Source organism: Mus musculus, chromosome 12 (genome assembly GCF_000001635.26).
Source record: "Mus musculus strain C57BL/6J chromosome 12, GRCm38.p6 C57BL/6J".
Classification (NCBI taxonomy): Eukaryota; Metazoa; Chordata; class Mammalia; order Rodentia; family Muridae; genus Mus; species Mus musculus.
Genome location: NC_000078.6, coordinates 17,312,069 through 17,327,285, shown reverse-complemented (window position 1 = coordinate 17,327,285; position 15,217 = coordinate 17,312,069). Strand labels below are relative to the sequence as shown.

Sequence of the window (15,217 nt, the reverse complement as noted above, 5' to 3'; positions counted from 1 at the left end):
TCCACCAGCCTTGAGGAAGCTAGGTCAGTGGCTTTTAGCAATACTGAGTAGAAAAATGTTGACTGTAAGGGATTTCATGGGTTCAAGCGATGTCACAGTCCTGTAGGCTTGCTGGCAAGTGTGAAGACACACTCCTCAGACCACCAGTACAAGTTCCATTTGTAGTTATTCTATTAATGGAGCTATTCATCTAACTCCCTGGGCTTCCCTCCCCTTTGTCTGTCAGTGATCTGGTCCCAGGTCTATCATATTGGTTTCCCCGGCCTGGAAAAAATGGAATGATTTGAAGTCTAAGATTGAGACCACCCCAACAAATGTTCACCAAGCCACTCCTTTTCTGGAATAGGCACTCAGACTCCTTGTGCACACAGTGTTTCCTCATCCCTCGGTTTCAGGTGTCCTCCCTCAGGACATGTTGCAAGGACTGACTAATGCACAGTAGTGTCTCAACACCGTGATGTGCAGTGCAGGTGCTAGGAGCTCCATCTACAAAGCATGGCAGTGGGATCAGCTTGACCTCAAACCACAAGTGTCCTGGATCTGGCTTCCCACCCACCACGGGTCACAGCAAGTCTCCCATACAGCAAGTTCTTTCCGACATGAATGGGTTCATATGGCTAGTGTGATAGAGCAGAGAGAAGAATCCTTTCTCAGGCAGCAACCAATGAATTCTTCAACAACCCCTTTGGCATCATCTCTTCCATTGTTTACAGAGAAGGACAAGCTGAGTTTCCTCTTTTAGGGCCTAGAAAATGGATTCTTGGGTGTGTTTATTTTTGTCTTGTTTTTTAATGTATGCATGCATAAACGTGTCTATCTGTATGTATGTATGTATGTATGTATGTATGTATGTATGTATGTATGTATGAATGCATGCATGTATCAGACAGGGTCTTGCTATATATGCCTGGCTGGTCTGCAACTTGATATGTAGTTTAGTTTGGCCTCAAACTCACAGAGGTCTGCCTGCCTCTGTCTTCCAGTGCTGGGATTAAAGGTTTGTGCCACCATATCTGACTCTTGTCTTGTTTTCACATTCCCAAGTTAATTCCTAGGGTTTCCCCTTTTTAGTTTCAAGTATTCTTTCCTTCCTTCCTCCCTTCCTTTCTTTTCTTTTCTTTTCTTTCTTTTCTTTTCTTTTCTTTTCTTTTCTTTTCTTTTCTTTTCTTTTCTTTTCTTTTCTTTTCTTTTCTTTTTTAGTTTTTTTTGAGACAGGGTTTCTCAGTGTAGTTCTGGCTGTCCTGGAACTCACTCTGTAGACCTGATCTTGAACTCAGAGATCCACCTGCCTCTGCCTTCCAAGTGCTGGAATTAAAGAGATCTATCAATCTGTCTGGTGCGTGCGTGTGTGTGTGTGTGTGTGTGTGTGTGTGTGTGTGTGTGTGTGTGTGTGTGTGTGTGATGTGCAGCCCCCCCCCCCAGGCACCTCTGTAGAAATCAAAGGATAATTTTTGGGAGTCAGTTCTCTCTTTCCACTATGTGGGGTCCTGAGATCAAATTCAGATTGTCAGGTTTGGTAGCAAGCACTTTTTTTTATCTCATGACTTCACTTTCTGATTACAGGTAAAATATGTACTTAAGCTTGGTCTTAGTAGAACCTATATTTATCTATCAGTCAGTCTGTCTGTCTGTCTACCTATCATCTATCTATCTGCCTACCTACCTGTCTATTCATCCATCCACCTACCTATCTATCACCTATCTATCTATCTGCCTGCCTACCTATCTACCTACCTACCTACTTACCTACCCATCTGTCTGTCTAATTTCGCTGGGAACCAAAATGAACGTTGGGCTGGGCTAGTAAGAGCTCATTAGTCACACTGAACGCCTATGCAACTTTTTTCCATATTATTTTTTCTGTCCTAGGGCTGGAACCCAGGGCCTTGCACCTGCTAGGCACGCAGTCCACCTCAATTATGTCCCTCAGCACGACTTCAGCAGCTTTAAATCCCCTCTGTGTGGGTGGGGAGAGATGGGTGTTTCCTGGGCAACCAGGGGCAAGCTGGCACCCACGCAGACTGTAGAGAAGCCTCTCCTCCCTGCAGGTGTGTGTGTTTGTGTGTTGGAAAACATCTGTGAACCTGTTGCGCTGCTTTCCGTGGGTCAACCCGGTCTCTCATGCATGGACTTCGGATACTCCCTGGAGCAGGTGAATCCTTGGAGACAGGGCCGGGCCGCGGTGAAGTGGGAATGGGAGGCTGCAGCTGGGGGACCCTCCTTCTGAGAATCCTGTCTTGTTGCTGCCTCACGGAGGTGGCTCTACTAGCGCCCGGTATTTCTGTTCTGCGGATGGAGATCGGGTCAGGCTCCCAGCTACCACCAACTCCGGGCTAAACCCACGCGCAGAAGGGATCAGGGCCCCCCTGCATCTACTTGTATCCCCTCTGTACCCTGCCTGCATAGTGTCTTTCCGGAGCTTGAGCTTGGGTCCACAGCAGCGCCACACCGACACGGACATCAAGGGAGGCGGGCAGCCCGTATGCAAATATCAGAGGGGCCCAGGATTGCCCCTCCCGCTGGGATAAAAGGCGGGGCGGGGCGCGCACCGGACCATAGAAGCCGCTGCCTCCCGGGAGCCGGCCGTGCGCTCCCGCGGAGCCTCCCGCACGGTGTCCCCGCGTGTCTTCTACAGCTCAGTCTTCCGTCGCTCCTGGTAAGGACTCGAAGCCGAGCTGCGACAAGGATCAGGGGTGGGGAGGGAGCTGTCGAGGCCGCAACGAACAAGGGGCGACACGCGTTCCCTCGGTCGAATCCGTACTTCCGTGGGTCCTCGTGGTCCGGGTGTGCACTTTCTCAATGGGAACATGGGAAACCGGCGCCCACACCGCACTCTCCCTGGCTTGGCAGGTGGCATCTCCCCAGGAGCTGCTCACTGGCCAGTTTGTCCCCAGGCGATATTCACTCAGGTCGGAAAGAACAGCATTTGGTTTGTGCAAGGTTAGCAGGGACCGGGATAGGCAGGGTCTCAGGTCCCTATGAGATGGTGAGATGGAAGGAGAGAAGAAAAGGACTCAGTGGGGGTACCCGTTATCCCGCGGCGATTCTCCAGTTTTCTGCAGATGTCTCAGGATGGGATGCACCAGGGAGGTGACAGGCACGGAGGGGAAAGGTGCAGGTGTGCACATATTTGAATGAGCAGAACAGATCTAGGCCCCTACACCGGCTATGGAAATGTAACTGCTGGTCTGTCGGCCCAGGAAGCTACCTGGTCCTACCAAGACCTATCTCCCTCAGCAGAAGACTCCAGCAGCCCTTTGAGGCACTTCTTTAAAGTTTGTTTCTAAAGCTAATTCCTGGCTTAAGATTGGCCAGCTGAGATCTGGGTTTGACCTGATGTTATACTGTGGAAAATCCCTTGTCTCCCACCTTCATCCACCCTTCCTGGATTCCATAAAGTACAACAAGCCAAGATGAGAAAAGATCCTCCAAAAGCCGTCTATGCTTAGCCTTCTGTCTGCCCATCTTAGAGCTGCTGTACACTGAAGCTGGGGAGTGCAAGGAACCAGTGTGGGCCAATCAAAGCCCCCTAGGGAGGGTAGGTGAGAGGTTTCCCTATGGCGGGGGCTTCCCTGGGGCACAGACATATTGCTTGGTGGCAAATGCATGTCCTTAAATGTCCTTAAAGCTGCTGAAAATGAACTAGAAGGTCAAGGAAGCCAGGCGTGACAAATGGAAAGAGTGGCAGGGCCCAGAGAGGATTAATTCTGAGGTAAGGAAAGGTGAAGTAGACACCAGACACATCTCTGCTCCTGTTTCTGTTTGTGTGCATTAGTCTTGGTGCCTGTCGGTAACTAGATAACCGGAAGACTTGCAAACATGTCTGAGTTTTGGCTTATTTCGGCCCCTGGCGATAAGGAAAATTTACAGGCTCTGGAAAGGATGAACAATGTAACTTCAAAGTCTAACCTGTCCCACAACACCAAGTTTGCCATCCCAGACTTCAAGGTAAGATATCCCAAGAGGAGGGGGGAGGCTATGGATTGGCGGAGGGCAGGGGTTTCTGAGCAGGAGGTGGCTTCTCAGAAGTCAGGGATAAGGACTCACCGCAAATGTAGAACAGTGACGACAAATAAGCCTGGGCTAGAAGATGACTTTATGCCATATCCCCAGGTTAACTGTGGCCCTTCTGGACCTGAAGCCATAGATAAGCATGAACACGGCAGGCCACGTGGATGGAATGTAGGTGGGAAGTGGAAGGGCACTGTGTATGCACACTCTGATCCTTCGGAGTGGTCCTCAGGGTCTGCTGCATCTAAACAGACCCACTGCATAGCTGAATGTGTACGGTGGGAGCTTTGATGCTTTTCTTGACCTAGAGGTAGTCCAGAAAGTCTGGGTCTTTCTGATTCTGTTGTGGGGGTCAGACACAGTGGGAGTTTCAAGATCTGAGAGGGCTCTTGTAGACAGGGAAGCTCAGATGAAATAAATGTTAAAGATGAGGAAATAGGAACCATCTTTTTAAAAAATATATTATTTTGTTTGTATCAGTTTTTGCTTGCATGGATGTATGTTTGTGTACCATGTGTGTGCCTGGTGCCTGTGGGCATTAGAGATCTTAGAACTAGAGCTACAAACAGTTGTGAGCTGCCATGTGGGTGCTGGGAGTGGAACCTGGGTCCTCTGGAAGAGCGGTCTGTGCTCTTAACTACTGAGCCATCCTCAGGAACGATCTTTTTTCAAAAAGACTTGCCCAGGTCAGGCCAGGCCAGGCCTCGAGGCTCACAGCCACAAACCCTGCACTCGGGAGGCAGACGAGAGGGTTGCTATTAATTCCAGGCCAGCCTGCTCTACAAAAGGAGTTCCTGGACTGAATTGTGAGACCCTATTTCAGAGAGAAGGGTTAGGGGAGAGTGAGGGAGGAAGCTTGGGCTACAGTCAGTTGAGGACCTGAGTTCAAGCCTCAACACCCAGGTAAAAAGCTGGGTGTGACCTGTAACCCTGCTCTGAGGAGGCAGACATGTACTTCCCATCTCTCTGAAGGTCTTTGGACATTTCATTCAGCTTTATACTAAGAAACAGACCTTAAATAATCCAAAAAGGACCTCTATAAATTGGACTGAGGTCAGGTCACCAACATGATAGTCCTTCTTATGAGAGAGACATGTCAGCTTACTCTGTTGTCATTCTGTCCCATAGGTTTATGTAGTAAACTGCTCTATGTACAACTGCAAGAAGCTAAGTTTGGATCCCTAGCATCCATATCAGGTTCACTGGCGTGCACCTTTAATCACAGCGTGGGGAAGACAGAGGCAGAGGTCCATGGTCAGCTGGTCTAGCTGACCTGAGGGGCTCCATGGTCCAGTGGGAGAGACTCTGTACCAAAAAACAAGATAGAAAGAAAGGGAGGAAGGCACCATATGTTGACCTCTGACCTCCACAGGTATAAGTGTCTGCACATACATGCATACACACATACTGACATGTAATAAAATAAAAATATATAGCTCTCAGTCTATATGTTTTCCCAAAGTGTTTTTCCACTTTTTTAGTCTGGTTGTTGGCTAAAAAGAGTCAGCTCAATGTGAAGTGAGAGTCCTTGTGCAGTCGTCACAAGAACGCCTCACACTCATTGGCCGGAAAGCACATGAGCATAACTCCGTGATGGATTTTTTTCTAGGTGGGGACTTTGGATTCCCTTGTTGGCCTCTCTGATGAGCTGGGGAAACTCGATACCTTTGCTGAAAGGTAAACTATTTCTTATTTACTACACACAAGTAAGAATTTGACATTGTTGTCAGAGGACACAGTGTTCTTGCTTTGGCCAAACCAAAGTATGACTTGTCTAAACTTGGTCTCAGAAGCCAGAAGAAAGAACCCATGGGGTCACTTGGGCATGTTGTGTCAATAGTGCTGGGCCCTCTGGGTCCCTTGTGGCTTTGAGTTTTGAAGACAACTTCCTTCCTTTCTTCCCTCCCTCCCCCCTTCCTTCTCTCCCTCTCTCCTTCCCTCCCTTCCTTCCTCTCTCTTCTCCCTTCCTTTTGTTCTGAGTCTCTGTGCTGTAAGTTGCCTAGGTTGGTCTTCAACTGTGTAGCAGCCCTGGCTACCTTTAAACTTCTTTAGCATGCTAAGTGCTAGCCAAGGCAACATGTCTGCCTACAGTTTTGTTTTGTTTTGTTTTGTTTGTTTTTAGTTTTTTTTTGGTAATGTGTACACATAAGAAAAAAATCCAAAACAAGACTACAGAGTGAAATTAAGTTTTCTTTGGGTCTGTTTGCTTCCTCCATGTTCCCTCATCTCCTCATTATCTCTCTTGAAGCTTTGTTATCATAACTTACTAGATGAGGCTTCCAGAGATAGCTTATGAAAGTACAAGTCAATATGTATATAGTCTTCTGGGTACAGTGACACATGCCCGAAGCCCAGCACTAAGGAGTCTGAGGTCAGAGGATTACTTGAGTCCATGAGTTCAAAACCAGCTATGTCAACATAGCAAAAATTTTTTTCATTTTCTTTTTTCCTTTATTTTTTTCTTTCTTGATTTGGTTTTATGTTGTTGTTTGTTTTTTTTTGTTTGTTTGTTTTACTTAGTTCAAGATAGTGTTTCTCTGTATAGCCTTGGCTGTCCTGGAACTCACTTTGTAGAGTCCTGGGATTGAAGGCCTGCACAATCACTGGTCTGGCCTTCTTTTCTTGTTCTGTTTGTGTGTTTGTTTTTGTTTTTTGAGACAAGGTTTCTCTGTGCAACAGTCCTGGCTGTCCTGAAACTTTTGTTGTAGATCTAGCTGGCCTTGAACTCACAGAGATCTGCCTGCCTCTGCCTGCCTCCCTCCCTAGTGATGGGATCAAAGGCATGTGCCACCACACTCAGCCCAAAATAGCAAGAGTTCAATAACAAAGTATGCTGGATGTGATGGCACTTGCCTAAAATCTCAACACGTGAGGCAGAAGCAAGAGGGTCCATAACTCAAGGTCATTCCCTTTGCATAGCAAGGTCAGCCTGGGATGCTTGAGACCATCACAAGAGACTGTACAAAAAAACTGGATAGCCTGAGAATAATCTTATGTAAATGATAGCATATACTATGTATCTTGCTTTTTCTTTTCTTTTGCTTAATAATATACCTCAATGAAAGTTTCATGTTAGCTCATGGCTGGCTGCCTGTTTGTTTGTTTGTTTGTTTGTTTGTTTGTGGATGTGTTACCGTGGGCAGCTGTACTCCAACTTGCTTGTCTCTTTATTGCTGGACACTTACATCTTCTAGTCTTTGGCCCTTTGCCAACAGTGCCTGTCTTCTTGGTGTACATTTAAACAGATGAAAATAGAGATATGAGTTCAGAGTCTATGCACCTACAATTGTAGGTATGCCCCTGTTACCCCTAGAAGAACTGTCGATCCCACTTATACTCTCATCAAAATGTGCGAAGATCATGGCCAAAGAATTGTGCTTTCTGCCGGGCAGTGGTGGCACACACCTTTAATCCCAGTGCTGTCAGGAGGATCTCCGAGTTCCCAGCCTGGTCTATAGAGCAAGTTCCAGGATAACCAGAGCTACACTGTCTCAAAAAACCAAACAAACAAGAAAATTAGGTTTTCTGAACCTTGATTAGTCTTTTTGCCCTTTGTGGGAGGTTGGCTTCATATAGGTGGAGGCAGCCCTCACCACTGTAGTCTGCAAAGCCAGGAGACCGCATGAGCCATGAAGACAACTGAGATATCTGTGGCCACTGCTCTGCCACCATGGCTGAGAGAATGGGACAGATGTAATGCCAGTCTTCAACCTGTGAAAGCACGTCAGTCATCCAGGAAAAAGGAGCAGAGTCCCCTGTGTCAACTTCCTTTAGAGGCTGCTTCGACCACACTAAAACCTGACCAGCCTCAGATAACTCATGTCTAGCTGGAAGGCTAGGTCCTAGTCAGTCAAAACAGGTGATCTGCACAGAAGCAAAGAACCTGAGAGCAGCCCCCTGCAGTAGACTGCCTCGGGCTTTCAGTTTTCTGTCTCTGTGCAGGCTGTAGTGTGTGCTGCCATGTACAGCTGCCTTAGGAGGCACGGGCTGTTTCCCGATGGCCTGCACAAATGGCAGCTGCTCAGCGGTTCCTTTTTCTAGACCATGAGATCTTTAGCTGCCCCTCGGAACACACCTTAGTGCCTCCCTCCCTCACTGAAGTCCAGACAGTGCTAAAGCTGTGCTGCCCGTGCTGACTCTGGATCTCGGGTTACTTTTTTGTTTGCATGCTATTTCCCACTAATAGGCATTCATATTTTGTCCTCTGCCTTTTGATTATGCAAGTCTCCCCTAATGGTAGTGCAGCATGTGCTTAAAAAACACTCACGTGTGAGCAGGATGAGGGTTGTCACTGGGAAACACAGGTGCCATAAAACTATCTTTAAAAGCAGGCATAAGCTGTGGTCAAGAATGAAAGTTTATATGCACCATGTATTGTTTTCAGTTTCCGTGTGTGTGTGTGTGTGTGTGTGTGTGTGTGTGTGTGTGTGTTCCCAGGTACTTTCCTGCAGGGAAGGAGGACAGTTGTGTGCTGTGAGCACCCCTAAGTACAGTCTCAACCAAGGCTGTATTTAGGAGTCTATACTAGAGCTTAGGGCAGAAAGAATGGCCTCATAAGTCCTTCAGTCCTTTGGAATGGCCTCCCTAATTCTTTGAATGGTACTCAAGTGTTACTAGATAAATAAATGCTTGCGGGGCCTGTAAGCCATGCAGCAGGAACCTGTCAGCGCTGCCTCTGCCCAGGGGAACAGAGAAGGGACAGTTTTCAAGGTGTATTGTTTCCATATCCTTTTATTATTTATTTACTTGGGCACAAGAGTGTTTTTCCATGTAGCTGCAAGGCTTGCACTTATGAGAGCATTCCGCTTTTAGAAAAGTTTATTCCTTCATGAAGCCCATGTTAGTTTACTCTGTAAATCATTTAAAAAATTAATTTAAGCAATCCAATGATTTTACCTTTCAAAGGCCTCCCCTCTCCTTCTAAAGAGTTGAGTCCTTCTCAGCCCCTCGGCCTGTTCTGTGGTGCTCTTGATACATTGCATTTCACAGGCATGTGGCCACTTCAACTGTGCATCATGGGCTCCTCTGACATGTTGTTGCCTGCCACTTGCCCTTGGGTGTGTCACCTGTCATGTGGAGTAACTGGTGGCTTTTCTTTTCCCGAGTGATTCCATGAAGCTGTCTCAGAGTTGACTGATGAAAGATTCCATACTTGAGGGTGGACGTCTGTGCAGCAATGCCAGAGAGTTCTCATGAGGACACTGTGCCTAGCGGGTGTGGACAGATTCCTAAAGAGTTCTCTGGGTTCCCTTCTCTGCTGGTGTGACCTGTGACTTCCAACATTGCATATAATCTTGTTCCCTCTTGCTTTATTTGGGTGCTTTTATTTTCTTTTCCCAAGAAAGCATACTGAATGCTTGTTTAGTTTAAAATTTTTATTACATTTTTTGTTTGTTTGTTGTGTGTGCACAAATGGGTCAAAGGACAACTTATGGGAGCCATTTTCTTTCATTTTCCCCAGGGATGGAACTTAGTTTGCCTGGCTTAACCACTGAGCCATCACACCAGACTGCTCATTTTGTTCTTTTTTTGAAATGCCAAAAGCAATGAAATTTGCCTCTGCATATTATCTGCTTTCAATTGTAATGTGCTGTGTTGTCTTTTTTTGTTGTTGTTGTTCCTCCCTTCAGATTTCTAAGATGGGTTTCTCTGTGTAGCCCTGGCTGTCCTGGGACTCTCTCTATAGACCAGGCTGGCCTACCCCTGCCTCTCGAGTGCTGGGATTAATGGTGTGGGCCACCATTCCTGGCAATGCTGTCTTATTTTTAATTTAGGTATTCTACAGTTTTTAATCCTTATATTTTTGGAAGGTTTATTTTTAAAAATTGTTATTTCTGCTTTTTTTCTTTTTTTAATTCTATGGCTATGTTGTTAAAGAATGAATCAGGAGCCAGATCATCTACCTTTGAGATTCTGAAATTTTCTTCATTACCTGACCCATTGCTGACTCTTTTTAAAAGATTTTTACGTGTGTGTGTGTGTGTGTGTGTGTGTGTGTGTGTGTGTGTGTACGTGTGTGTACATGTGTGCGCAATGCCTGTGAATGCCAGAAGAGGACATCAGATTCCCAGGAGCTGGAGTTGGCAGTTGTAAGCCGCCTGACAGGGGTTCTGGGGAACACACTTGAGTCTTCTGTGAGAGAAGCAAGCCTTTTTAACTGCTGAGCCATCCTCCAACCTCTATTTTTGCTTTATAAGTCAGAGCCTCCCTTATAATGTAGCCCAGATTAGCTTTGAACTCTCCTAGTCTTACTCTTTCAACCCCACTGAGTACTAGGATTATATAGGTTTGTACCACTAAGAATTCCCTCCCTCCCTCCCTCCCTCCCTCCCTCCCTCCCTCCCTCCCTCCCTCCCTCCCTCCCTCCCTCCCTCCTTCCTTCCTTCCTTTCTCTCATGGTCATAGAATACATATTTCATTCTATTATAATTAACACATTGAATATGTTAACCATCTTTGTGCTTTTAGGGTTTGCTTTCATCATTAATGTAATTCTGTGTGTTTTTTAAAAAGATTTTATTTATTTATTATATGTAAAGTACACTGTAGCTGACTTCAGACACTCCAGAAAAGGGCGTCAGATCTCGTTACGGGTGGTTGTGAGCCACCATATGGTTGCTGGGATTTGAACTCATGACCTTCGGAAGAGCAGTCAGTGCTCTTACCCGTTGAGCCATCTCACCAGCCCAATTCTGTGTTTTTGATTACTCTAAAATTATACCCTCAGATTGCAATTATAGGTTCTCCTTGGGTTTGATTCCCAGTAGCATGCTCATGCACACACACACACACACACACACACACACACACACACACACACACAATATTTAAGCTGTTTGTACACATTGCTAAACTGTTCCTGTAGTGTGGCAAGAGGCCCTTTCCTCACCCCATCAGCTAAGTGTCCTTGAGAGAAAAGGCGCATTTACCTGGCAGAAGGAGGAGGCTGTGTGATTGTTTTTGTGCGTATTCTTGGACTCCTAGCCAGACTAAACACTTTCAAGTGCCTATTAGCCACCTGTAGTTCCGCTCTCTTGCTTTACCTGTTCCCTGTGTTTGTTCACGCAGCCCCTGGGCACCTCCCCAGGGTGCCCTTCACTTTGTGTGTCCTGGAGCCCAGCTCTAGGGGAACAGGACTCTGCGTCAGGGCACAATGGTCATGCTGGTTGGTGTTCAAAATATAAATGTCTATGTAATGACGCTTTACTTTCTCGATGCTTAGGGGGTGCTAAACTCATCTTAAAAGGCCCTGGGACCTTAGAACCTTTCTTGACAGTCTTCTGGAAGCAGAGTTCAGATCTAGCAGCCTTCCTTACCTGTGTCTTCTCTGGGGAGCAAGCAAACAATAGCTTAGGGTGCTTTGGCTTTCTGTTGTCTTTAGTTTTTTGAGACAAGGGTTTCATGTAGCTCAGGTTGTCATTGAACTTGTTATACAGCCAAAGATGACCTTAAACTCTTGATCTCCCTTCCTCCACCTCTGGAGAACCTACTCTACTGGGCCATAGTATCCAAGTTCTAGAATGCCAAAAAACAAAAACTGTTTTGCATGGCAAAGGCAATTTTGTTGAGTGGCTCTACAGTGTAGGGGGTTGGGGGTGGGGTCTCTGAAAAGACTGTGTGTGTGTGCGAACTGGAATTGAACTTGCAGCTTCATGCTTGCTTACCAGGAAAACACTGAAGTCTGTCCACAGACTTTTTCTTCCTCCCCCAACCCCCCACTGCTCCCAAACAAAATCTCACAAAGTTGTCCAGGCTTCCTGCCCTTCATCTCACTCTACTGTCCAGGCAGGCCTTGAATTTTCCATCCTTTTACTCTGAGCCTCTTGAGTAGCCAGGATCACAGGCATGCCCCTCCAAGGTCAGCTTCTTAAACTTCCAGTGTCTGGGGAAGTTGGTTGGATTTAAAGCAAGGTGTGTCTTCCTGGAGCGGAGAACCTCTAGACACCTCTAGAAGCTTCATTTGACCTTTGTTTTTATATGAAGAAACTCTTTGCTGCCTCTTCCTGATGACTTTGCAATTGACTGCATGCCATTGTCCTTTGGCTGAGGTGGAAGCAGAGCGACATAGAATGGAGTGAGTCACATATCCCACCCTCTTTGGAAGCTTCTAGGCTCATTTCTTGGGCCAGGCACGTCTCGTGGATGGTATTTCCCATCTGGACACGTTGGAAACAGTGGGGCACAGGGTAACTTTGGAGCTTTTGGTTGTCCTGGAGACATGTCAGCACCTGTAGCAGAGAGAGACCTGTCTCTGTGATAGACACATGGAGCTTAGGACAGGGTGTGTGACTTGGGGTCAGTTTTCCTGACTCTCTGCCTCAGTTTTCTCAGCTCTCAGACTTTGTCTTGTTTGGTGAGGGTTCAGGTGATGCTCTGAGGAGTCCCTTTGGCAGATCAAGAAGGCTTCCAAGGTGGAACTTGTTCTTTGTGCTTCAAGCCCTGAGAAGCTTCGGGTCCTGTAACCTGTTTTCTCTTCTCCAGGCATCTGGGCAATGCAGACCAACTCTATGCTGCTTTGCTGAAATTCTCCAAAATGAGTCAGGGAGTCAGAGAGGATCTCTCTCTCTCTCTCTCTCTCTCTCTCTCTCTCTCTCTCTGTGTGTGTGTGTGTGTGTGTGTGTGTGTGTGTGCAACATCAGATGGTGAAGGGCTACAGGATACAGACATTTTTTTCTTTTGAGACAGAGCTTCTCACTGGGACCTGGGTCTGTCGCACGGAGTCGCTGAGGTTGGTTGGCCAGGAAGTCTGAGGAACCTGCCTGCCTCTGCTTCCCCAGCACTGGTTATAAGTACGCACTGTCACACGGGTTTATTTTATGTTTAGCATGAATTCAGGGGAATCTCTGAGGCAAGCACCTGACCAGTTGAACCCTGTCAGGAGCTCCAAAGCCTTTGCAATTCAGATTTGCCCCCAGAAGCTTGGAACCTTGCATCTGCCAAGCTGAGAGCTGAGAGATGCAGCAGGCTAACACTTCCTACCTGAAGGCTGGAGGACTGGGCTGCAGCTTCCGGGGAAGGCGGGGTTCCAGATGACAGCTTGTCTGGCAGAGCTACTCAGACACTGGGACTTTGCTGTAAAATATGCACAGAGAGGTCCCTTGGGGCCACTGTGTCTTAAGGCCACTTAGGAAGAGTCTGCTCTGTGCTTGGGTCTTGGGAACTGTGACTCAGGTGGCTGAGGAGGAGTGAGCCTTCCCTTTCAGATCCATCCAGTTCCGCAGCCTCTGCCCTGCTACTCACTGACAGAGCTGGGAGGGCCCCAGGGTCTCTGCGCAGCAGGAATTTCCTAGCTTGTAGTTACAGAAGCTAGCGATCTGTCATTTCTCTCACCGGGTGCTCATCTGTACCCCTGGGAAGGGGAGCTGCAGTTCCATGCTTGAACCCCAGGGAAGCTTCTTTGGGGGCCATGATTGTGTGTGTGTGCGTGTGTGTGTGTGTGTGCGTGCGTGTGTGTGTGTGTGTGTGTGTGTGTGTGTGTGTGTACTCTTGTTGGTAGAATTATCATTCAACAATTAAACAAACATTCTGTTACAAATCAGTAAATGTGTATGATACAGTACAAATGACAATATTAAAATAAACTAGGGTGGTGGCAAACACCCTTAATCCCAGCACTCGAGAGGCAGAGGCAGACAAATCTCTGAGTTCAAGGCCAGCCTGGTCTACAGAGTGAGTTCCAGGACAGCCAGGGTTACACAGAGAAACCCTGTCTCGAAAAACAAAACAATAATTAAACCAAGGTTTGGGGAGATGGATCAGTAGTTAAGAGTACTTACTGCTCTTCCAGAGAACTCGAGTTCAATTTCCAGTACCCACATAGGTAGCTCACAACTACAACTCCCTGTAATTTCAACTTTAGGAGGATCTGACCTCCCCTTCTAGATTCTGTGGGCATCTTCACTTACAGGCATATATACCCACACAAATACTTGAATAAAGATAAAATAAATATTGAAATTAAAATGATAGAAAACTGCATTACACGTTGTTTTAAAATCTGTCTTATGATATGAAAACAGTCAACCTTTCCTTTTCCCTTTCAACGGATTTGCATCTTTTAAAAAAATGTTTGCAGCTTTGGATGTGTGTGTGTGTGTGTGTGTGTGTGTTTGTCAGTGCATGTGTGTGGGCAGGATCCCGTGTCTATGTGCCTGTGCATGTGGAGGCTACAGGCCCACCTCCCCCCCAGTGCTGTCCATTATTTTGGTTTTCCTTTTGCTCACACAGGCTGGGTAAGTGGTTCAACCTGTAATCACACTTCAAGGGGTGGCACAGAAACTGGAGGACCTTGGGCTTACTGGTCAACCAGTCTTGCTGAATAGTTGAGCTCCAAGGTTAATGAGAAGCACTGTCTTAAAAAGTAAGATGTAGAGTGATTGAGGAAGACACCCAAGGTTGACCTCCATCCTTTACACATGTGGCCAGATGTTCACATATGCCTGCTCACAAACATGTACCCTCATGGTGCATTTTTGTGCATGCACACAGGCATACACACATGCACAACATTTACACGTACACACATACACATGCCAGCTCACATGCATGCACATGCACACACACATGCACACACACACACACACATAAAAAAGAGAGAGGGGTTATATACAGTGAAATGTGTACATGTTCAGTAAACAGATTGGTAAGTTTTCACAAATATGTCTATTCATGTGACCAAGTAAGATCATTACATATTTTTTGCAGTTGATTTTTACTAAAAATATGATCTGTATATCTTCCCATGTGGGCTAGCACTCATTACATTTTTTTTAAATTAATTACATTTAGTGTGTGTGTATGTACATGTGTGGGTGCCATAGTTCATGTGTGGAGGCCAGAGGAGAACTCGGAGTTGTTTTTCTCCCTCTATCATGTGCTCTCACAGGAATTGAGTCTTTATGCTTGGTGGCAGATGACTTTAGCCACTGAGCCATGATTCCCACCCTTAATATTCATTTTGGATGGATACTGTAGAGAAAGGGGCCAAAGCTTTGTCACCAGAATCAGGTTTCCAAAACATGGAGGCTCATATAAATCAGTGAAGGAAGCAAGAGAGGAAAACAAAACAAGAGCTTAGGATGGATCTGAGCTTGTGATTCACAGAGGAAAGCAGTCTTCTGTATTCAGCAGGCCTGAGGAGAGAGGGACATGCAGCCTCCCTGATGATCCCAAATCAGGATGACAAATCAGGATGACAAATCAGGAT

General features: G+C 46.5%; 1 protein-coding gene across 6 annotated transcripts in view; it reads left to right on the top strand.

The window, feature by feature from the left end:
- The first annotated feature begins 1,899 nt into the window (after nucleotides 1-1,899).
- The window catches only part of Atp6v1c2 (ATPase, H+ transporting, lysosomal V1 subunit C2), a 40,666-nt gene continuing 27,348 nt past the window's right edge, over nucleotides 1,900-15,217 (top strand). For 2 of the 6 annotated variants that reach the window (NM_133699.2, NM_001159632.1), the window contains exons 1-3: nucleotides 2,556-2,656; nucleotides 3,776-3,948; nucleotides 5,621-5,688. In NM_133699.2, the coding sequence (NP_598460.1) occupies nucleotides 3,820-3,948; nucleotides 5,621-5,688 (197 nt within the window). In that variant the 5' untranslated portion in view covers nucleotides 2,556-2,656; nucleotides 3,776-3,819. Of the gene's footprint in view, nucleotides 2,153-2,406; nucleotides 2,657-3,775; nucleotides 3,949-5,620; nucleotides 5,689-15,217 lie in introns of those variants that run through there. The other 4 variants (XM_017315175.1, XM_006515196.3, XM_006515198.3 and 1 more) reach the window with 4 other exon arrangements.